Source organism: Cheilinus undulatus, linkage group 13 (genome assembly GCF_018320785.1).
Source record: "Cheilinus undulatus linkage group 13, ASM1832078v1, whole genome shotgun sequence".
NCBI lineage: Eukaryota > Metazoa > Chordata > Actinopteri > Labriformes > Labridae > Cheilinus > Cheilinus undulatus.
Genome location: NC_054877.1, coordinates 7,668,414 through 7,690,242, shown reverse-complemented (window position 1 = coordinate 7,690,242; position 21,829 = coordinate 7,668,414). Strand labels below are relative to the sequence as shown.

The following is a 21,829-nucleotide window of genomic DNA, read 5'->3' as shown; positions in this document are numbered from 1 at the left end:
CCAGGAACCCCCCCTGCCCGAGGATCTACGGCTGTGTTAAGGCTCATAAGGGGTCAGCATCTCAGTGACATAACCTAGGGCTAAACCCATAAGAGCCTTAAAAGTGATCAATAAAATCTAAAAATCAATTCTAAAAGTGGCAGGAAGCCAGTGGAGGGAAGCGAGGACAGGGGTGATGTGATGCTGTCTGTTAAAACCAGTTAAAAGCCTAACAACATGCAAGCTTATCAATATGCAGACTGTACTAATTTTGCCAGATATCATCCTGACTGCGTCATCAAAAATCTACGAATATCTGGAATGGCCAATGTTATTGCAGTGTGACTTAATCAAGGATGCATCCAGGATGCTGCAGTCTGTTAGCTAAGAATTTTGCTGTGTGGTCTGACGTGATTTCATTGCATACGAATTAAATGACTGTGTAGTCTGACCTCAGCTTTGGACCGTCAATTACCATTGACCTCAAAACACAGCATTGCCTTACACATCGATTTTGCTTTACGGATGTATTCTTCCTGAATTTTAATTCTTTTTATTTCTGCATTAAGTCCTCATCATTCAAATTCAGTTCATGCAATCTAATTTCAGTGAACTGACTTGCATATAGCTGCTGTTCATGAGCTTTTCAGTAGTGCAAAATCACCAGCGTTATTTCATCTCCCATAGTATTGAATTTTTCCAACTTATAACAGTGTGCATTCACACAGTGTTAGGTTACTTACTTTCACTTTGGGTGTTAATTTGCAGCACTGTTGGTTCTGATTATTTACAAAGTGGAGTAAACTTTTGCTATTTACTCATGATTACCACCTTGTGTTAAAAGCTTATGGGATGACCTCTTGCAAGGATGCAGTAAAGAGACACATGCAGAGCTAGAAAACACCCTCTGATGAAATGCTTCACATCACCTTTTACTTTATATGATCTATATTACAGGCTGGAAGTCACTAACTCAGTGGATAACTTCACTCATGATGCAAAAGTGTTTAAAAATAAATTCAACCATAATGCACCTGAAACATGAGCAAAGTAGCCCCAGCAGTGATCAGGCAACATCTTAACGTGTGTAAAGACATTTAAACACATCAAAAACACCACTGAACACTGCTGGAGGGCATGATTGTTCTAAAAAGTTATCAAATCTACATACTGGTCATAAATCTCTCTGTGTACCTCCATTAATGTTGAGTGATGGTGCTGAGAAGGATGAAGGTCTCCTGTCATTTGAGCAGGTGTGGGTTCGGTGGGGTCACGGCTGGGTTGTTGTGTGGTCATGTGAGAGGTCAAAGGTCAGGCCAGTGTGTCTGTTGTGGTTAGTCTCAGTCATGGAGACGACAGCTGAGCGCTCCGACGACTGCTGCGTCAAGGTCAGCCCGTGTGCGATGTTAAGTGTGACTCATGTTGTGACACAGAAACAGATCAGGGTCTATCTTTTATCATCATTTAAGTCCTTTAATAGATATAAATGTTATTCAGTAAACATGCAGAGAGAAAGATGACACTTAAAACCAGGAGTTTCACCAAGAATGAAATACAGAGACTGGGTTATGATCTGTTTTAAAGTATTCAACTTATAGAACTTTTTACCTGCAAATCAAAACAGCTTGAATGTTCACTTGCATGCTTGTTTTTATGCCAGAAGTATATTTGTGCTAGTCAGATTCTTCCTAGTGGTCTAGCACAGTCTTTACAGATTGGCTTGGCTTGATTGTGCACAGTTTTGTCACCCTGGGTATTTTGTCTTTATCTGATAGAACAGCTGTGCCAGTGCATTGAGGACCATAGCCTCTGTATATTGGTGCCCACTCTACTCATTGAGCTAAACTGCTACCCCAAACACTGTCTCTATTATCTATTACATGTAATTATGCCTGTCCAAAGCTTGATCCAAACAAGGCATAGGATTATGTTAAGGTTGTTGAAGAAGTCTTGTCTCTCCTCTGAAAGGCTTCAGCTCTAAAACTGACTGAGGCCAGAGGGAATGTAAGCCTAAGTTCCTGAGGAAAGTTCCTGCTGTCAATAAAGCAGATATATACAGTATTTTGTGTATTTCAAATGCATCATCAAAAATGGTAATAGGAGTAAACAATTGAATTAAAATAAAATGATTTTACGTGACAGCTTGCACTTTTTTTTTATTGAACATCTGCAAATGTTATTGCAAACTGGGCTGTAAAAAATTTACAATCTCTAAATTGCAATTAATCTCAGAATTTCTGTAGTTAATCATGATGAATCACGTTTAAAATCCTTCTATTTTGCATTCAAAACCATTTTTGTGTCTTTTTGAAATTTTTAGCGTTTTATTGTAGGGACATAATGTTTTGTTTGGATACAGACCTGCTTTTACAAAAGATTTTAACATTAATTTAACTGCAGAATAAGGAACTTACTTTGGATTAAATATGAAATAAGAACACAGAAAAAAGCTGAATGTTGATAAAACAAGGTCCAGATGACTTCTGACTTGTCCACTAAAGGGAAATTTGACATTAATGAACAGTGGTGGCTTATTTTACATCGTCCTGCAAGAGGGAGATAATAAAGCACATTATTAATTAAGATAAAAGAAATAGTGCACTAATTGTGGACCTAAATTAATTGTGATTGATGCAATAAATGGCTGCTTTATTAATAACACAACTTATTATTGTTTTCCTGTATCTTTCATTGTAGTTAAAATTGTTTGTTTTTTTTCCATCCATTGCCTTTTTCTTAAAAGTCTTTAAAAAAGATTTAAATCAACAGAAATTTTCCTTTATCATATATTCATTGCATCAACGTCCCTTTAAAGCAGTTGTTCTTAACTGCTCGAGCCCGCCGACCCACCATCAACTTCCCGGTGAAAAACTGCAACTCAAATCTCTGATCTTTTTTGACCAATCAGGTTTATCTAATGAAAAATATTCCAGTTTGAACCCCAAAAATGCAAAACATGCATTTCATCTCAAAGATGAGAGGCAAAAAAAGGCTTGTTTTGAAAAAGCTCTGTTGACATTTTTGACGCGATTTTATTTCCAGGAACACATTCGCTACCCACTGAAAAGGGTTCCGGGACCTACTTTTGGGTCCCTTCCCACAAGTTGAGAACCACTGCTTTAAAGAGATTTTAAAACTGTATTTGGGTTTGTTGTATGACAGTCCACTGTGTTATGAACCACCAAACATCTCTAAGTAAAACCAAGCTCCAAAGTAATGAAAAATGAGGCAGTAAAATCTACTCTAGAATGTGTGGGCGTGTCAGTGAATGACCTTAAGCCACGCCCACTCCTGAGAACTACGATCCTCTCTAAGGCCTCATATCAGATCTCAGCTGCCTGGTTTTGTGCCAGAGCAGAGACTGAAGTTGGAGGCTGATTTTACTGTTTTCTGGCACAAATCTCTGTTATGATACTTTAAATGATCTGTAGGCCACCAAGCCTGATAGAGTTGGGAAATTTATCTCACAATGAGCAGAAGCACAGCATTTAACTAGCTGTTTACTTCAATGAAGGTTAAGAACAGACTGTACTGTACTGGTGTTATTCTCCATCAAGACTGGTGATGTCATGGGCTCCTATATTTGCCGTGCTCAAACGAAACCAGCCAACTTTCTAAGGGTCTAAATCAAAAATTCTGTCACGTATTGATCTCAGTGTTTTCACATGTGTATATTAACCTTATTCCAACATATCTGGTGTGTTCAGACACAAAGTTAGGATTTCACTTTACAGGGACTTTAATCTACCTCTAGGTGTGTTTATTTATTGTGAGACTAGCTTAAGAACACACAGATTTATGATAAACACCTGAAAGGTACAAATTCAATTGATTTTTATTTTCCTCCCTTTTCCTCCACCAAAATACATCCTCTTATAATGGTTCAGACAGTTTTTATTGGTATACAAGTGTTCAACACATAATCAACAAACACTGAAGGCTTTACGTAGGTAGCATGCATTTAGCATTTATTTTAGAGCCCTTAGCTTCTGTTCTAAAGTCATTTTTCTCCCTTTTAATCATGTGGCCACATTAAACAGATTGTTTGATTGGTTTTAAGAATAAACAACTTTATTATACTTGGAAATCAAAGATTCTTGGTGAAATCTTGGTAACACGTCATCTTGCGTTGCCTCTGATTTAAATCACTAAAATCTCTGTCTCACTGACATGAGAGCTGCAGTGTTTTAACCACGTTTGCCCCAGTTGGACTTCATCGGTATTTTTGCCGCGTCAGCTCAGCTCCAACAAGCTTGATGGCTATAACAGCTGCTCTGAGTGTGAAATCTCACCGCTTGATATGTCCAGATCGGCTCATGAGCTTGGATAATATATAAATCATGCTCACTGGCATTTATAGGGAGCCATTGAGAGTTAATAGGAACAACCAAAGCTCAAAGCAAATATCAGGACCTTTTCAAAGGTGGGTTTAAAGCAGACTTTGTCCAAACTGCCTTGCAGTGAATCACACCCATGCCCTTTTGTCCTGAGAGTCACTGCTGTCAGACTGTTGGCCTGAGCTCGCTGCAGCTGGAGGAAACTGGCCAAGCTTTCTCACACCCATGGGTGTTGGAGCCCTGGAGTTTGGTGGTGGGATCCTGTCAGGGCGAGGGGACATTGGAGGTCTAAGATGGCTGTGGGGGACAAAATGAGTAGGTGCTGGAGACATGTCCGGTCTAGCGTCTCTGCTGTCTGGCCGATGCTCCTGTGCCGAGTCTTCATGCTTTATTAAAGCTCCACCATTGTTGACTTTTGCATGAAGAGGGTCTCCAGCAGGAGCGGCATGTTTCTCATCTTTCACACCGTTCTTTGAGCTTCCACTCAGGCTGACTCTCCTGGTTATAGGAACATCACTGTCTTCAGTCGTGGTTGTTGTAAACACGCTGCTTTGCTCACCTTTACTCATCTCCTCTAACAGCATCTCCCTCTTCCTCCTCCAACTCACCATCGCCTTCATGGAGCTCATCAGATCAAACAAACTCAGCAGAACAGACAAGGAGGAAACTCCCAGCATGAAGTTGAGCATCAGCATCTTCTCTGTCGGTTTGGAGATGAAACATTCAACCCCAGACGTGCAGGGAGCTTCATAGCAGAGGAAGCTCTTGGGAATGGACAAACCGAAGAGAAAAAACTGCCCCGCACTGAAGAACACCTCCAGGAGGATCCGTACAACAATAACCAGGAGGTAGGCACAGTAGAACCGTGGTACTCCCCACTCACGTGGGACTTCATGGAGTGGAGCTTTGTGCAAAGACAGTTCTCTGGAGGAGCTCGAGTTCTCAAAGGGTGAACCTCCTCGGCTCCTGTTGAAGTAGAAACCTCCAAAACTGGGATAAAATCCTGATATGACTTTGTGCATGATGTAGGTTACAAACAGCACATGAGGAAGACAGAGGAGGATGAGATGGAAGAGCCAGAGGCGGAAGATGGACACAGGAGCGAAAACATCAAAACATACATTAGAGCAGCCCGGCTGGATGGTGTTACAGATGAAACGCTCCTGTTCATCGCTGTAGAGGGTGAAACCGGCCATGAGGAGGACAATAAGACGTAAAAGCAGCATCAGCATCCACCAGATTTTACCTGTGATATAAAAAAGATGTTAAATACAGAGCAGTAGTAGGTCCAAACAATGCATGGCTAGAATTAAGTCTACCTGCTGGCTGTTCTAGGTACGTAGAGATCCCTGGAAGTGCTAGTGTTAAACTGACTAATCCATTAGCTTTTCAGCGTCAGCCACCATCACCCACTGCTCACAACCTGAAGCAAAGTAATTCATTTTTATTGTAAATGGATGCTTTGCAGCTAAAATGTGCTAAGATGCACATTGATACTGACCAGGCTGGTGGTGCCACTCTTTAGCTGCTTTTCTCTCTCATGAGATAACAATTCTGCTTTGCAAAAACAGTCATAGACTGGTGATACTGTAGACTGATGGTTTTATTGGGAATACTTTCCTATTAAAAGGTGAGCAGAGGAGAGCAGCATTGGACTACTTCACAACTACAGCTGTAGACTGTGAGCCCGACCATCATATTATAAAACGTACAAAATGTACCTTCACAAAGTAGTACTTCTTTGGATGCTTTATCCTTTTACTGTTTTTTTAAATCAGTCATGGTCAATATAATATGGCTTTTTGGCAAAAAAACAACAACTTTACATAAAAAAACTCTTTAATCTTGAAGGTCAAGACATTGGTGAATTAGTATTCCTGGCTACCATTACACCATGAAGACAAAAGAACACTCCAGACAACTTAGAGAAAAGGTTATTGAAAAGTATAAGTTAGGGGATGGATACAAAAAATTTACAAGGCACTGACCATCCTCCAGAGTCCAGTGAAATCCATCATAATGAAATGGAAGGAATATGTCACATGTGTAAATCTGCCTAGATCAGGTCGTCCTCACAAACTGAGTGAGCGTGCAAGAAGGAGACTAGTGAGAGACGCCACCAAGACACCTATGACTACTCTGACGGAGTTCCAAGCTTCAGCAGCTGAGATGGAAGAGACTCTGCAGACAACAACTGTTGGCCCGGTTCTTCACCAGTCAAAACTTGGGAGAGTGGCAAAGATAAAGCCACTGTTGAAGAAAACTCAGATTAAATCTGGACTAGAGTTCACCAAAAGGCACGTTGGAGACTCCATGGTCAAGTGGAAGAGAGTTCTTTGGTCTCATGAGACCAAAATGGTGCTTGTTGGCCATCAGACAAGACACCAAACACTGCACATCACCACAAACACCCCATGCCTACTGTGAAGCACAGTGGTGGCAATATCATGCATTGGGGATGCTTCTCACAGCCAGCCCCTAAAGGCTTGTAAAGGTAGAGGGTAAAACAAATGTGGCAAAATGTAGGAAAATCCTGGAGGACAACTTTATTCAGTCTGCAAGAGAACCACGGCTTGGAGAAGATTTATTTTCCAGCAAGATTATTACTCATGGCATACAACTAAAGCTTTACATAAATATTTTAAAGACAACAAGCTGAATGTTCTGTAGTGGCAGAGCCAAAGCTCAGACCTCAATCCAATAGTGAATTGTGGCTAGACTTTAAGAAGGCCTGTTCATGTCTGATCCCTGTACAACCTGGCAGAGCTTGAGCAGTTTTGCAAAGAAGAATGGAGAAAAATTGCAGTGTCCAGATGTGCAAGCCTGATTGAGACCTATCCACAAAGACTCAGTGCTGTGATTGTTTTATGGACATTATTTTGTAGAAATCTGTTTTGACTTTAACATTAAAGAGGTGTTTCTCTTTTGCAAAATTTTCTTTTTGTTTCTTTCTCACAGCTGCACATGGAGGACTTTTCCTGAACTCTGTGGAAATCATTACACAGCCAAAATAAAGTGTAAACTTTTGTTTTTCTCAGTGGATTTGCCCCAAAATAAGACTGTGGCACTTGTAACGTTACTTACTTATGTGATAAATCCTAAAGTACTCTGTTTTCCTGTGATCAAATATCTTTTCATCCTTTCCTTAAAATCTTGAATTCCTTTATCTTGGATCCCTAGAGTTGCAAAAGAAACATTGACAACAAGCCTTGTCCACTCTGGGCTTCCATAGTTGTAAACTTTAATTGTAACTCTATTATCTTTCATCTTTGTGCCGTTATTTTGGTAATGGCTGCACCTGCTCTCTTGCTTGTAGGCTTCTAAGCTCTAGATAGTACAGCAGGAGCTCTACCAATAACAAGGGAACTATTCATGACAAAGCTCAAAAATCCATCAAAATATACTGTTTCTTAATAACTTTACCATTGAAGCAGCATGAATAAGAACAAATTAAGAGTAATTTCAGGAACCAGAAGTTAAGATACAAAATTAACTTAAACATTCACTACCAACAAATGAAAAACTTACCCACAAAGGAGACATTTTGACTGACAGTGATAAAAAGTAGATCTGTTGCTCCCATCATCCTCATTTTTTTGGGGAAAAATCCTCTGACTAATCAAGAAAACAACACAAAACTCACAAGACAAACTTCTTTACTCTGAATCTGTGTCACTAAGAAGTGTCTGAGCTGCCCACCAACAGGTTTCTAAAACCACAGCTCTGACCCTCACTAGTAAAGCGGTCACCTCTGATGTTTCCTTATGCCCCCCCCCCCCGGTGTACAGGACCTGTGGAGGGAGCTATTCTTACCAGGCTGCCTTCAAAGCATTGTTAGGATGTCGAGGTACCCGTCAACCTCACTGGAAGCTGTCAGTCATTCATGGCCAAGCTTGGCATGGACAATAATAAACTGAAAAATTACAACAACAGCATGTAAGGAGCTGAATGTTTCATTGAATGTGGTTTAGGATTGGGAGCTGGTAGATTTTGAAGGACAAGGGTGATGTAAGGAGTGGGCGTGGATGTAGGTGAGGAGTCTGATTTTATAGGCAACAACTGCAAGCAAGTATTTGTGATAACTGGTGATGAGTCTTCCACATCACTGTGGAGGAATTTTGACCCACTCCTCTTTGCAGAATTGTTTTAATTTAGCCACACTGGAGTGTTTCCAGCATGAATGGCCTGTTTAAGGTCATGCAACAGCATCCCAATCAGATTTAAGTACTGATTTTGACATGGCCGCTCCAAAACCTTCATTTTGTTTGTTTTTTTAAGCCAGTCAGAGGTGGAGTTGCTGGTGGGTTCAGTTTATCGCCCTCCTGCATAATCAAAGCACTCTTAGGCTTGAGTTCACAAACTGCTGGCCAGAAATTCTCCTTCAGGATTTTAGAGAGAGCAGAAGTCGGGATTCCATCAATCACAGCAAGTCGTCCAGGTCCTGAAGCAGCAAAGCAGCCCCGGACCATCACAGTACCACCACCATGTCTGGCTGTTGGTTTGTTGTTCCTATTATGAAATACTGTTAGTTTTACGCCAAATGTAACGAGATGCACACCTTCCAAAAAGTTTGATTTTTGTACCATGAGTCCACAGAACATTTTCCCAAAGGTCTTGGGCATCATCAGGATGTATGTTTTTGTCAAATGTGAGATGAGTTGTTGTGTTCTTTGTGGTCAGCAGTAGTTTTGGCCTTCAAACTCTCCCATGGATGCCATTCTTGCCCAGTCTCTTTCTTATTGTTGAATAGGGTGGGAAAGTAACATCCACCACTAGCTCAACTTACCGGCCATTAGGGCAGACAAATTAAAGTCGCCAAACCTAAGAGTGATTTTCTTACAGAAATGTTATTAATTAAACCCTTTCTTTCTGCTTATTCCTACTGAGTTCATGAACAAAACTGAGCAGACAGACATGCTCACTGACGACCAAAAAAATAACAATCTCCTCCCTGTGTCAGAGCTGCTCTCAAATGGTTACAGTATTATATGAGAGTAGTTATTTACTGCAACTGTCTGCTAAAGGTGTGTCTTAACTAATGTCTTGCTTGTTGCAAGTCCAAAAAAGTTGGACAAATGCTGAATTTTGCCTTAAGACTACAGAAAATGTGCAAAAAAAATTAAATTCTAGTGAATCTGAAACTTATGCAGGAAAATGCATATGGAGTTACAGTACTCATGAAGAAGTGCAGCAAATGTTTGCACACAGTTCAAATTGGCAAAAATTTAAAAAACGCAGTTTAAGAGAAGTGACAGTTTGGATAATTTGTGAAACTCTTTCTTATCAAATAGTCCATAACTTGAATACTATAAGCCTTAAGTTTAATGCTATACCTCATTAAACCAGTGTTAATTTTGGCAGCTATTTTGAATTTTAGTCTGAGTTTTGGTCTTTAAATGAAACGCATGTTAGTTGTAGTCACATTTTAGTCATTTCTATCCTTTTAGTTTTAGTCTAGTTTTAGTCAACAAAACTCAAAACATTTTAGTCTAGTTTTAGTCCATAAGAAGTCCTCACATTTTAGTCTTTACGTTTAGTCCAAGCATTTATTTTCTTGCCTAAATCTGGTACCAAATCATTATAGTGTGCTCTCTGCACCCTGCCAAACCTGGTGTCCCTGCTTTTTACAGCTGAGAGGCAGAATAGCTACAGATGCATTTTTTTGACAGATTTATCCACAGTGGAGAAATATCACAGATTTGTCAGACGAAAACTACATTATGTTTTAGCCAGTTTTAGTCATCTTGACAAAAACTAACCTTACTTTTAGTCAGTTTTAGTCATCACAGATCTATTTTTGTTCGTCTTAGTCTGGTTTTTGTCATGGAAAAAAGGCTGTCAACAAAGATTTTTAGTCATAGTTTTAGTCGACAAAATTAACACTGAATTAAACAATGCTGCTTGTTACAATTAAAGAGTCTGGTAAATATGTTTGTGGCTGTAGATGTTTGAATTCTTCAGCCACAAAGGCAGGCAGATTTTTTCATCTGATTCCAACCAAGTTGCTAAATCATGAGGACTGACCTTAACTGATTCAAGTGAGGCCTGCAGGCCTTTGGATGTTGTTCTGGGTTCTTTTTTGACATCATCAATAAGCTCTTGGAGTCATTTTGGTAGGCTGGCTACTCCAAGGAAGGTTCACCCCCTATTCCAAGTTTTCCCTATTTGTGGATAATGGCTTTCACCCTGGTTCACTGAAGCTCCGAACCCCTCCGAAATGGCTTTGTAACCCTTTCCAGATGTCCGTGATTTTGTTTCTCTTCCGTTCTCAAATTTCATGGCATGATGTGTTGCTTTTGAGATCTATAAGGCTACTTCACTTTGTCAGACAGGTTCTATTTAAAGGATTTCTGGATTTAACAGGTTTGGCAGTAATCAGGGGAAACTGATTTAACAAGGGGGACAATGGCTTTTTCACATAGGGCCAGGTAGACTGGGATGTTTTGTTTTGTTTTTTGTTCCTTCATAAATGAACTCCTTATTTAAAACTACATTTTGTATTTACTCAGGTTATTGTCTATTATTAAAATACAATTTGATGACCTTGAACATTTAAATGTGAAAAATATGCAATAAAAAATAAGAAATTAGGAAGGGGACAAATACTTTTTCACAGCACTGTATGTTGCATTCTAAACACCACAGCCTGAGAGTTTCTAAAACTCTCAAACATCCACTAGATGTCAGCAGACAGTTTTTGCCTCACTCTATAACAAGCCTCTGGAGTGATTTACTGGTTATTCTCATAAATTTATTCCCATATTTTTAAAAAGTCATGCTCCTGCAATCTGGAAGTGATCTAAAATGTGTTACTACTGTCTGTCAACCAGGGGTTCAATCAAAAACAAATCACAACAAATCAAAAGATTTAATAATCAACCTGAGTGTTACACTTGAATTACTGTAAACGCTGAATATAAAGACTTCCAAAATGAGGAAACGTGTTAATACTTTTATTATTCTAAGACCTGTAAAAGGAAATAAATAAGTAGAAATTCCAGTGCTATGCTACGTTTTTGAAATTCTGTAAATACTAAGAGTCCAAGCTGTCGAAACCGTCCATAAGCTCACATGTAAAGTGAAATAAATAATAATAAGCTTCAGTGTGAAGTTGAAGGCCATCTTAAGGGCAGGTCATGTCAGAACAGTGCTGATACATTTAGACAAGTTCACAAAGCCAAGTCCTGGCAACATTTGAAGGCTGTTTCCAGGATTTTCCAAGACTGTCTTCATTGGTCCATAGGTTAATCTTCTCTCAAGATGATAAAACAACCTGGAACTCTTTTGTTAGAAGAGTCGAGGCACTGTGAAGGCATCAAGTCAAGAAGATCTCTCCAGAGACGTCTTGTTCCAGTTTTTCGTCACTGTTCCTCTATGTTTCATCCATCCTGAAGTTTTGAACCATAATGTTTTGGTCCATCACAGTTTGTGTGTAGGAGTTCTCACATCAAACCAGCATGTGAATCCTGACGCCAGGGTTTAGTTAATGGCGTCTAGTTAGGAAAGGATAGCAGGAACCCATCTGATCCCACATAGATTGTCTGTGCTTGCGGAGCGTTTTCTCGCAGCTCTGCGGACGTCCTTGTACTTGTCATCACACAGCCTGGAAATAGCCTGAACACAGGACAGGGAAAGGGTTTTACTGCACTGGCACAAAGACAAAGGAACTCATACTTACATTTTATACAAATAAAGTTTGTTATTATTATTATGATTATTACTTAGGCAAAATTTAGATATTAACATTTTTATTGGCATAGACAGGTAAAGCTACTTTTTGAGGAAAAGTTATGTAGATACAGCATTTTTAAATTATGTTGCTATATATTTGTGGTTGCAGGATGTTGAGGGACTCTCAAAAACTATTTGACTCATCAGGTCATTTTTAATTTTGTCTGCTGTCTTTATTTGAAGTTTCAACATCCCTGATATATTGTATGTTGGAAATTAGTTGAAATTATTCCTATTATCATCATGATTGTTCCAAACCATCAAAAAACATTCAAATTTCAACAAAGTAATTTTTGTGAAACCCTAATCATAAATGCTTCACGAATTTTGGCAAATAGTTAAAGATGAAATGAGGCAAGAAGAACCCCAGAAACAAAGAGGGGATTGTGTGAATAGCTGGCTGAACCACCTCTAGTCTTTGGGCCTTTTCTCTGCTCAGCGGCTCCAGAGGGAAGCTGAGGTTGTTGGACTCTGAGAGTGACCGCAGGTCAAAGTAATACTTGGCGTAGACGCTGGACGGCACGTTGATGTTGAACTGCAGCAGCTCCAGGAACTGTCGCTCTAACTCATTCCTGTGAGAGAGGAAAAAACATGGGTGTTCATCTTGAAAATGTAATCTCTTTTTAAAGATTCCATTCAAAGACGTACAGTGCCTATGAAAAGTATTCACCCCCTTGGATGTTTTAAACTTTTGCAGATTTAAAAATAATTCATGGTCATATTATTTGGCATTTTTGACAAATGATTAAAAAAATCTTTAATGTTAATGTGAAAACAGATTTATTCAAAGTAATGTCAATTTAATAAATGTGACTGCATAAATATTCACCCCCTTTAGAGTGACTGACCTAATTCAACAATTAGTGCTAATAGTCTCACAATTAGTGGAATGAGGATCACCTGAATGCAGCCAATGTGTCTAAATGGATTGTAGTATAAAGACACCTGTGTCCAGAAGGCCCAGTCTGTTTTCCTGGCTACCATTACACCATGAAGACAAAAGAACACTCCTAGCAACTCAGAAAAAAAGGCTATTGAAAAGTTTAAGTGGGGATGGATACACAAAAATACTCCAAGGCACTAAACATGTCCCAGAGTTCAGTTAAATCCATCATCAAGAAATGGAAGGAATATGTCACATGTGTAAATCTGCCTAGATCAGGTCGTCCTCACAAACTGAGTGAGCGTGCAAGAAGGAGACACCTATGACTACTCTGAAGGAGTTATAAGCTTCAGCAGCTGAGATGAAAGATACTGCAAGCTTTATGAGAGAGTGACAAAGAGAAAGCCACTGTTGCAGAAAACTCAGATTAAATCTGGACTAGAGTTCACCAAAAGGCACGTTGGAGACTCCATGGTCAAGTGGAAGAGAGTTCTTTGGTCTCGTGAGACCAAAATGGAGCTTTTTGGCCATCAGACAAGACACAAAACACTGCAAATCACCACAAACACACCATCCCCACTGTGAAGCTCAGGGTTGGCAGCATCATGCTGTGGGAGATGCTTTTCAGCAACCATCCCTGGAAGGCTTGTAAAGGTAGAGGGTAAAATGAATGCGGCAAAATATAGGAAAATCCTGGAGGTCAGTCTTATTCATTCTGCAAGAGAAGTACGGCTTAGAGGAGATTTATTCTCCAGCAAGACAATGACCCAAAGCATACAGCGACAGCTACACAGAAGCATTTTAAAGACAACAAGGGGAAAGTTCTGGAGTGGCAGAGTCAAAGCTCAGACCTCAATCCAATAGAGAATCTGTGGCTGGACTTGAAAAGGACTGTTCAAACCTGATCCCTGTGCAACCTGAGCTTGATCAATTTTGCAAAGAAGAGTGGAGTAAAACTGCAGGGTCCAGAAGTGCAAACCTGACTGAGACCTATCCACACAGACTCAGTGCTGTGATTACAGCCAATGGGGACTCAGCTAAATACTGACCTGAAGGGATGACTATTTATGCAGTCACTTATTTACCTTCCATTTTTCAAATCTGTTTTCTACTTTGATGCCAAAGAGTTTTTTTGTTTTTAGTTGTTATTAGACTTAAAGCAGCAGCTGCATGAACATGCTGTAAGATACTTTATGTTGATGTGGTAATATGGATTCTTTTATTTGTCATTTTTGATGGTTGTTAAGCTAAACACTGGCACGGTTGGTGGCCCTAACCCCTAACCCTAACCCTAACCCTAACCTACAAAAAGAAATGATGGATGATGATGGATCAAAAGGCATGGAGTGGAATTGACATTTTTTATTTTCTAAGTACTGTCTTGGCTGCTTGCTGAAGCATCTCCAAAGCATAATGCATCTACAAAAAATTTCCCAGGACTCATCTTTATCAGCCTTTCTGTTCCACTTCAGAGCTTATCTTTAACATTATCCTAGTGTGAATATCCATTGAAACAAAGGTCTTAAAATGAAGTATTTATCCTTGAGTAAATAAACTCACATGTCCTCCACAGTGATGTCCTTGAGGATCTGGCAGTAGTCGACATTCCACACGGCCTGGTCATCCCAGACCTTTGAGGCCAACAGGATTGCTCCTAGGACAATCCGTTTCCAGTTACCTGGACAGATGTCGATCTCTGCGTAGGTCAGGAGCCTCTCCAGGTACACCTGCATAACGAAACAGATCAGAGGAGCATATCTGAAAACTGGAAATATAAACAAGATTAAAGGAATTTGACTTCAAATGATAAAAACGACCAAATTAGTCTTATGACAATTATGACCCAAGAGATAGCCCAGTTTTGGTGCTTTATTCATCAATATCAGGTGTTGTACTATCTGTTTTCCCTGTGTGACATCCTACATCCATCTCTGCAGCACACCAGCACACTCACTCCATGGTACTTTGGATGTTCAGTCTCATCAGCATTTTGCACACATCCCTGGCCTGTCTCAACTCATCAGGGTTTAATTTTCCCCCTGAGGCCTGAACAGAAACTCTGTGTGCATGTGAAGTTACAGTTATTAATAATAATGAACCCCGGGTGTAGGAGGATAAAGCATCTTACCAGTGTGACGATGGCACACTCAGACGTGAGCTGAGCGGCGCTGAACAACGTCCTGACAAACCGATAGATCTGCTTCTGCTCCGGGTCGTGTTGGTCGTAATCGTGCGGCACCTCTGATTTCTGGAGGAAGGACAAAGATTTTAATATTTTAAAACATAAACTAAAGAGTGCAAAAAAGGCAGATTGATGAAGCCTTACTGAGAGAGGATGAAGCTTCTCATCAAAGATGTCTAACAGCATTCCTCCATCTGTGTCCCTTATATGAGAAAAAACAGCTATATGAGAAATGTCACAACATTAGGGAAAACTTTTTATGTTTTTTTTTTCTTTGGATTTCATTTAGGAAAATTGAATCTAACGTCATTTACTTTTTATAATCTTTAAGGAGAGCGATGTCATGGCTGGAGAGACCTAGTCAATGGTGTGCAATGCGAAAATGAATATTTATGGTTGATCTTTATCTGTTTATACACAGAACAATACTTTACATAACTTAATTATTTTTGATTATTATTTCAAATAATAAAGAAAAAAAGTGCATATGCACTATTGCACAGAGAAGAAGAGGAAAATAAAGGGACAAAACTTCATTTGAATCTGTTCCCTGATTTAAGTTTAGAAGTTTAATTAAAAGCTGCAACTGATAAAAGTCCTCATGGTGCTTTTTAGATTTGGAGCTTATTATGAAAGGATTGAATGAAACTCCTGTATAGGCGCTTGCATGTGTATGCTGGCAAGTGTTTGGTCTGACCTCCTTCTTGTATAACGTGGTGTTTAAACACTGAGCAGTATACAATACTGTAGACTGAGAATTTTGGGAGACTTTAACAGTACCAAAAAATCAAGACCATCCAATGGCAGATCATGCTTTGCCTTTCTATTGGATATCTAGAGATGAAATGACCCACTCCTCTTTATTGGCTTGCTTTCCTCCCTCATAAGTCATAATCATCCAGAAGTCAAGCAGAAGCTGGGTACCAATGTAAAGTACAAAAGGCCAGATTTTAGGTATATTAAATAGGTATATTATATGCATTAACACGGGCCATTATCCCTTGGATCCTGGCTGGGTCCATAAAAATGACGGGCATTAATTAAGAGTACACCCACTTCTGCTGGCAACACAAGAAAAGAAAAGAAAAGAAAAGAAAAAGTTTAAACTCTACGTCCCTCTTGGAGACTTCCAGAGTGAATCTTATACTGTTTATCATTGTGATTTATATTCAGGATTTATGGTAAATTTGAGAGGTCTGGCTGCAGACTGCCTACTGTGAGACATCCCTGTCAGAACAGAAGGGATGTAATTTTCTGGTACAACGTTGTAGAAGATTTTTTCTTTTGATTCAACTTTATTCATAAACAAATTTTCCTAGTTACATTCATGAAATAACCACACTGCAACCATTACAGACTGAGCATAAATAAAACAGAAAAAGGTCTAACATCTAATCTGAGATTAAATCATGTATAGACCAGTTTGAGAAGAAGTTAAGTGAACAATGGCTCGCTTTAGCTTTGTTAGCTTTAGCTAAAGCTACAATTTAGCTTCCCTAGCTATACAGTTATGTCTCTACGATAGCTCAAGCTAAAAAAAAAGTGGAGCAAAGCAAGTCAACTTTCACAGAACTATTTCTAAAACAGGCCTTGATTTAGCAAACAGCAAATTCTAACATAGCTAACAAAGCTTTGTTTGCTTTAGCTCTAGCTATGTTAGGTAGCCATGATACAACATAGCTTTGTTAGCTTTAGTCTTATGTTAGCTGCATTAGTGTGTTTTCATGGAGGACACACAATTTTCCTGTAAGCAGAACATTTTCAGCTTTATTTAAGGTTTTGCAATCAGATTTTTCAGGCCAGTGTTTTTACTTTAAATTCTGGTATCCTAACAGCTACCTTAACCATCACCATGAACCTAAGCGGAAGTTTAATCTGATTTTATTTTGAATGTTTTAGCATGTATTAAGGTTAATGTAGCCAACTAAAACTAACTAAGGAACTAAAAATAAAATGTAAAAATGATTTTAACAGGAACTAAATAAAAACTAAGCTGACTGAAAACAAAAAATAACTGAAACTTAATTCTGTGCTCACAAAACTAACAAAAGTGAAATAAAATTGGGGACAAAATCTCCTCAGTTTGGTCTTTGACAGCAGCATTATGACTGACCAGTACACCCAAGCCTGGAGAGAGTAAAATCACTGGATTTGATTGAAGAAGACGTTACAAAAGGGTAGTTTTAGGTCTTGAGTTGTATACAAAATTAAAATTGATAAAAAATAAAATAAAATAAAAAATGAAGAGCTCTTTTGGGTCTCTGTATTTCTGTACTGATGGTTGCACTGTCTCAACTTAGTAGTCTGCAAAGTGGTGGCGTCTGACATGTGCATTCTGCAGCCAGACTGTCTTGAACATTTTTACTAATTATGTGAAATTCATTAGACTTGAGTTTTTGTTGTGTGCATCTCTGATTTTGAGCCAAAAATTCAACTCTCAGATTGCAGCGTGATAGAACTGCAAACAACAAGGAGTAAATCACTGCAGAATAACCATTAGCATGTCAGTGTCTCTGCTTATAACTAACAGAGAATACAGTTTTCATGATTATGGTGTTAAATAAATTAGATCAGAAATGGTGGATAATCCTTACCTGTTCTTTATATGGTAGTAGATTGCCAAAGCTACGCTGTAGAGATGGAAATAAGAATAAATGTTTATGTAGATGTGGATAATAAGATTTATTCATCAGTGGTGACTGTTTATCATAATGTTTTTTACCATTTGATGGTGTATTTGAGGTTGGGCTGGCTGACTGTGTTGTCGTCAAGGAAGATTGTGGAGCAGGAGCTGTATTTCCTCCTTGATGAGCCATGCTGCACAAAAACACAGTGACGTTATTAGAGTGTACATGTTTTTGTCTGACCCACATAATGCATGCCAGGGTGTCGTGCTCAGGGTGGAATGAGTATTAGGGACATGTGACCTACAATTTACATTTGCCTTTGTGTGATTTTGAACAGAATAAATGCTGCATTTGAAGGCCAAATGTTTCCAACTGAGAGCAATGATGCACTGGTAAATTGAAGGTTCAATAACACGACTAGTTAAAGGGTAAGACTGTAAAATAACACATGAAACCTGTGGTGATGTAACAGAAAGAGACGCACACTCACATTATTGATGAAAAGGCTTTTCCGTTTATCTCGAACTGAAGAAAGAGACACAGACATGTCAGTAAATTTCATGTTCTTTGAGCTGACAGTTAGAAAAAAACACTCCAGCAGTTATCAGCCAGTGACACACATGCTGTTATCACAAAAAAATCACAGCACATCAAGGAGTTTGCACGTCAACATGGAACAAAAGCTGTTTGTGAGGGTCCAGAGGTCACAGTTGGATAAAAAGCTGAGGATTTAAACTGGGGGGGAAAAAAAGGGATGGCAATGTGCTTTTACACCACTAGACGGAGACAGAACCACAGTCAGGACTACTTACCAGTCCTGTGAGGAATCTCTGAAACAAATCAACCACAGGCCTTATTCTATTTGTAGCAGATCATTGATTCTCATAGCAGAGAGAACAGCTGATTTAACACGAGTATAATCATCATAAACAACAAACCACTGTGTAGCCAAGGAGACATTTAGAATCCCCATTCCAAAAAAGTTGGGGCACTGTGTAAGATGCAAATAATAACAGAATGCAATGATTTACAAATCTCATTAACCCATTTTTAATTCACAATTGAACATTAACATATCAGATGTTTAAAGGGAGACATTTGAACATTTCATGAAAGATACAAGCTCATTTTAAATTTAATGGCAGCAACACGTCTCAAAAAAGTAGGGACAGGACCATGTTTACCATTGTGTAGCATCCTCTCTTCTTTTAACAACAGTCTGTAAACATCTCAGAAGTGAGGAGACCAGTTGCTGGAGTTTGGGGAGAGGCATGTTGTCCCATTCTTCTCTGATGTAGGATTCTAGCTGCTCAACAGTCCTGGGACCTCTTTGCTGGATTTTCCATTTTATGAAAGGTCTGGACTGCAGGCAGGCCAGTTCAGTTTACTGTGAAGCCATGGCGTTGTGATGGATGTAGTTTAGCATTGCCTTGCTGAAATAGACATGGCCTTCCCTGACAGAGACTTTTCAGCATTGATCATGCCTTTCCGAAAGTGTAAACTGCCCACACCATAGGCACTAATGCAACCCCATATCAGAGATGCAGGTTGTTGAACTGCAGAAATGATAACAAAGCAGATGGTCCCTCTCCTCTTTAGTCCTAAGGCCACAGCATCTGGGGTTTCCAAAAGGAATTTCACATTTTGATTCACTTGGCCACGGAACAGTTTTCCGTTTTGCCTCAGTCCAAAAGAGTTTGGACCAGAGAAGACAGCAGCATTTCTGGATCTTGTTCACATATGGGTTCTTCTCTGCATGAAACAGCTTTAATTTTCATTTGTGCATGGCATGGTGAACTGTGTTGACAGACAATGATTTCTGGAAGTGTTCCTGAGCCCGTGCAGTGATTTCTGGTACAGAATCATGCCTGTTTTTAATGCAAAGGCCGCTGAGCATACAATATCACCATTCAGCCTTGTCCCTTGGTCACAGAGATTTCTCCAACTTCTCAGAATATTTTGATGATATTATGGACTGTAGATAGAGAGAAATTCAAAGTCTTCACAACTTTACATTGAGGAACATTTTCTTTAATTGTTCCACACTCTCTATACCCAGTCATATTACTGACCTGCTACCAATTAACCTAATTAGTTGCAAGAAAGCTCCTACAGCTGTTAGTATCACTTACTTTTCCAGCCTTACTTTTGCCCCGCCCCTACCTTTTTGAGGTGTGTTACTGCCATAAATTCAAAGTGAGCAAACATTTTTCATGAAATGGTAAAATGTCTCAGTTTCAACATCTGATATGTTGTTTATGCTCTGCTGTGAGTTTCTGAGATCTGCAAATCATTGCCTATTGTTTTTATTTACATTTAACACAGCAGCCCATGTTTTTGGAATTTGGGTTATACCATGTTTGACATGAATTCTTTCCAAAATCTAACAAACACTTATAAAAATGAGCATAGGGTCTACAAAAGTCTGCACATCTGTTAAAATTTCACATTTTTGCTATTGAAAAATGAGGCAAAAATAAATTAAAATCAGCAAAGTCATTTAGAGGGAAATAAGACAAAAAAGGAAGAGTAGTTTGCATAAATACGCACACTTCCAGACCAATACTTTGTTGAAGTATCTTTTTCTTTTTCTATCACCATTAGTAATAATTTTTGGGTCCATCAGTGTGGCACATCTCAACTTGGCCAAATTTGCTCAGTCCTCTTTGCAGAAGCTAATCTGTCAGATTACAAAGGCATTTCCATTGCATAGATCTCCTCAGGTCTGGGCTCTGGCTGGGCCTTCCAAATCTTCTCCTTCTGCATAGCACAGACCATTGTCCTTCTTTTGCTTTTTCTATGACTGTCAATGTTGGATCCAGTGCTCGCTAAGGGATGTGCATGTCTTACTTTGATTTAATGCACTGACTCAACATTTACACACAACACTCACCATCATTTTGTGATTTGCTGAGGAAGATGGTGCTGGCCCTTGGATGGTCCGAGGGATTGTACTCCATATTCAACTCTGTGGAAACACAAAACACAAGTGTCAGTCTGTGAAATTGCAAGAATTGTGAAAGAAAATCCACTTTTCAGATACTCTCAAAGTGAGTGTAGCAACAAGCCACTGATGCATGTGTGCTGTGTCTGACAAAACAAGAAAGCAGCCAAAATATGTTTCCTAGTCTTGGGCTACAAGCCATGCATGACTGGACCCTTTGTGGATTTAAACAGCCACTATGAAAACCCAAACTGGGTCTTCGGGTGCCATTGGAAATTGTACATCCTTACAATATTTCTAAAATATAAACAAATAAAGTCACTGTAACATGTTTTAAAATGGCTCTGTTGCATGGATAAGGTGTGCCTTGAGATTTTAGCTGATTTAGATGTGCCTTGGGCAAAAAAGGGTTGAAAACCACTGGAATAAACACAGAGGAGGATTCTTTTTCTTCCAACTGTTTTAAAAGGAAGAACTCCCTGAAAACAACACATGCTACTGTGTTAAATCATGCAATGAGATTGTTACTCAAAAACATTTTTCCACTGGTATCTTGATGAAAAAGTTGCACTACAGTCAAAGACAATCATCCTCCTTTTTTTATTTAAAGCCTGAACACTGCATATTAAAAAAGTTAAATCCTTCAGTGCTTCCTATCGAGTGAGGAACTCAAAAAGTGGTGGAAATTGGTGAAATCATCATCTAAAAATGCTAGGCATGCTGGATATTGGAGCAATCTGACTCCTACCAATGACAGCAGACCAAGAACAAGACCCATCATCCAGACTGACATGACATGATTGTTCTACTGGGTAGGTGGTCTCTGCCCGCTTGGTTTTGTCCAAAGTGTGGCCGCTTCACATGTGACCAAACAAAGCGGGAAGAGGAGGATGTGGTTTTGTGGAGGAACCCTACAATAAAGCATCAGTGGTTTTACCCAACAAGAGTATAATAATATTCTCTTTTCTAAATGACAGACCATCCTGATGGCTCTGTGTTGGGGTTTTTTTCAGTATTCTGCACATGTTTCCTAACATTAAGACCTCTCAGACATTTACATCTTTAAGTCCTGATATTACTAGAAGGGATTACCTTAAATATGACACATTTTTGGTGGTCTTCTTGCACAGTGGCTAGAATATTAGA

At 39.2% G+C, this 21,829-nt stretch overlaps 2 protein-coding genes across 2 annotated transcripts in view; both read right to left on the bottom strand.

Annotated features, from left to right (window-relative positions):
* Positions 1–4,444: 4,444 nt before the first annotated feature.
* Positions 4,445–7,899, bottom strand: LOC121519724 (gap junction delta-4 protein-like). The gene is made up of 2 exons (XM_041802560.1): positions 7,845–7,899; positions 4,445–5,562 (listed from the first exon to the last, which is right to left on the bottom strand). Exons 1-2 carry the CDS (start codon positions 7,897–7,899, stop codon positions 4,445–4,447), a joined length of 1,173 nt encoding a protein of 390 aa, XP_041658494.1.
* A 3,303-nt stretch (positions 7,900–11,202) lies between these two features.
* Positions 11,203–21,829, bottom strand: part of LOC121520173 (cyclin-Y-like) — a 31,293-nt gene continuing 20,666 nt past the window's right edge. Inside the window, exons 2-10 of the mRNA XM_041803522.1 lie at positions 20,633–20,707; positions 18,230–18,264; positions 17,835–17,929; positions 17,707–17,742; positions 15,257–15,314; positions 15,059–15,178; positions 14,491–14,657; positions 12,457–12,619; positions 11,203–11,930 (exon numbers count right to left, since the gene is read on the bottom strand). Of these exons, the coding sequence (XP_041659456.1) occupies positions 11,814–11,930; positions 12,457–12,619; positions 14,491–14,657; positions 15,059–15,178; positions 15,257–15,314; positions 17,707–17,742; positions 17,835–17,929; positions 18,230–18,264; positions 20,633–20,707 (866 nt within the window). The 3' untranslated portion in view covers positions 11,203–11,813. The remainder of the gene's footprint in view (positions 11,931–12,456; positions 12,620–14,490; positions 14,658–15,058; positions 15,179–15,256; positions 15,315–17,706; positions 17,743–17,834; positions 17,930–18,229; positions 18,265–20,632; positions 20,708–21,829) is intronic.

Coding starts and splice junctions, on each gene's coding strand:
- LOC121519724 (XM_041802560.1), bottom strand. CDS start 7,899: ATGGGAGCAACAGATCTACTTTTTATCACTGTCAGTCAAAATGTCTCC. Junction 5,563..7,844: donor TCAAAATGTCTCCTTTGTGG/GTAAGTTTTTCA, acceptor TTTATATCACAG/GTAAAATCTGGTGGATGCTG.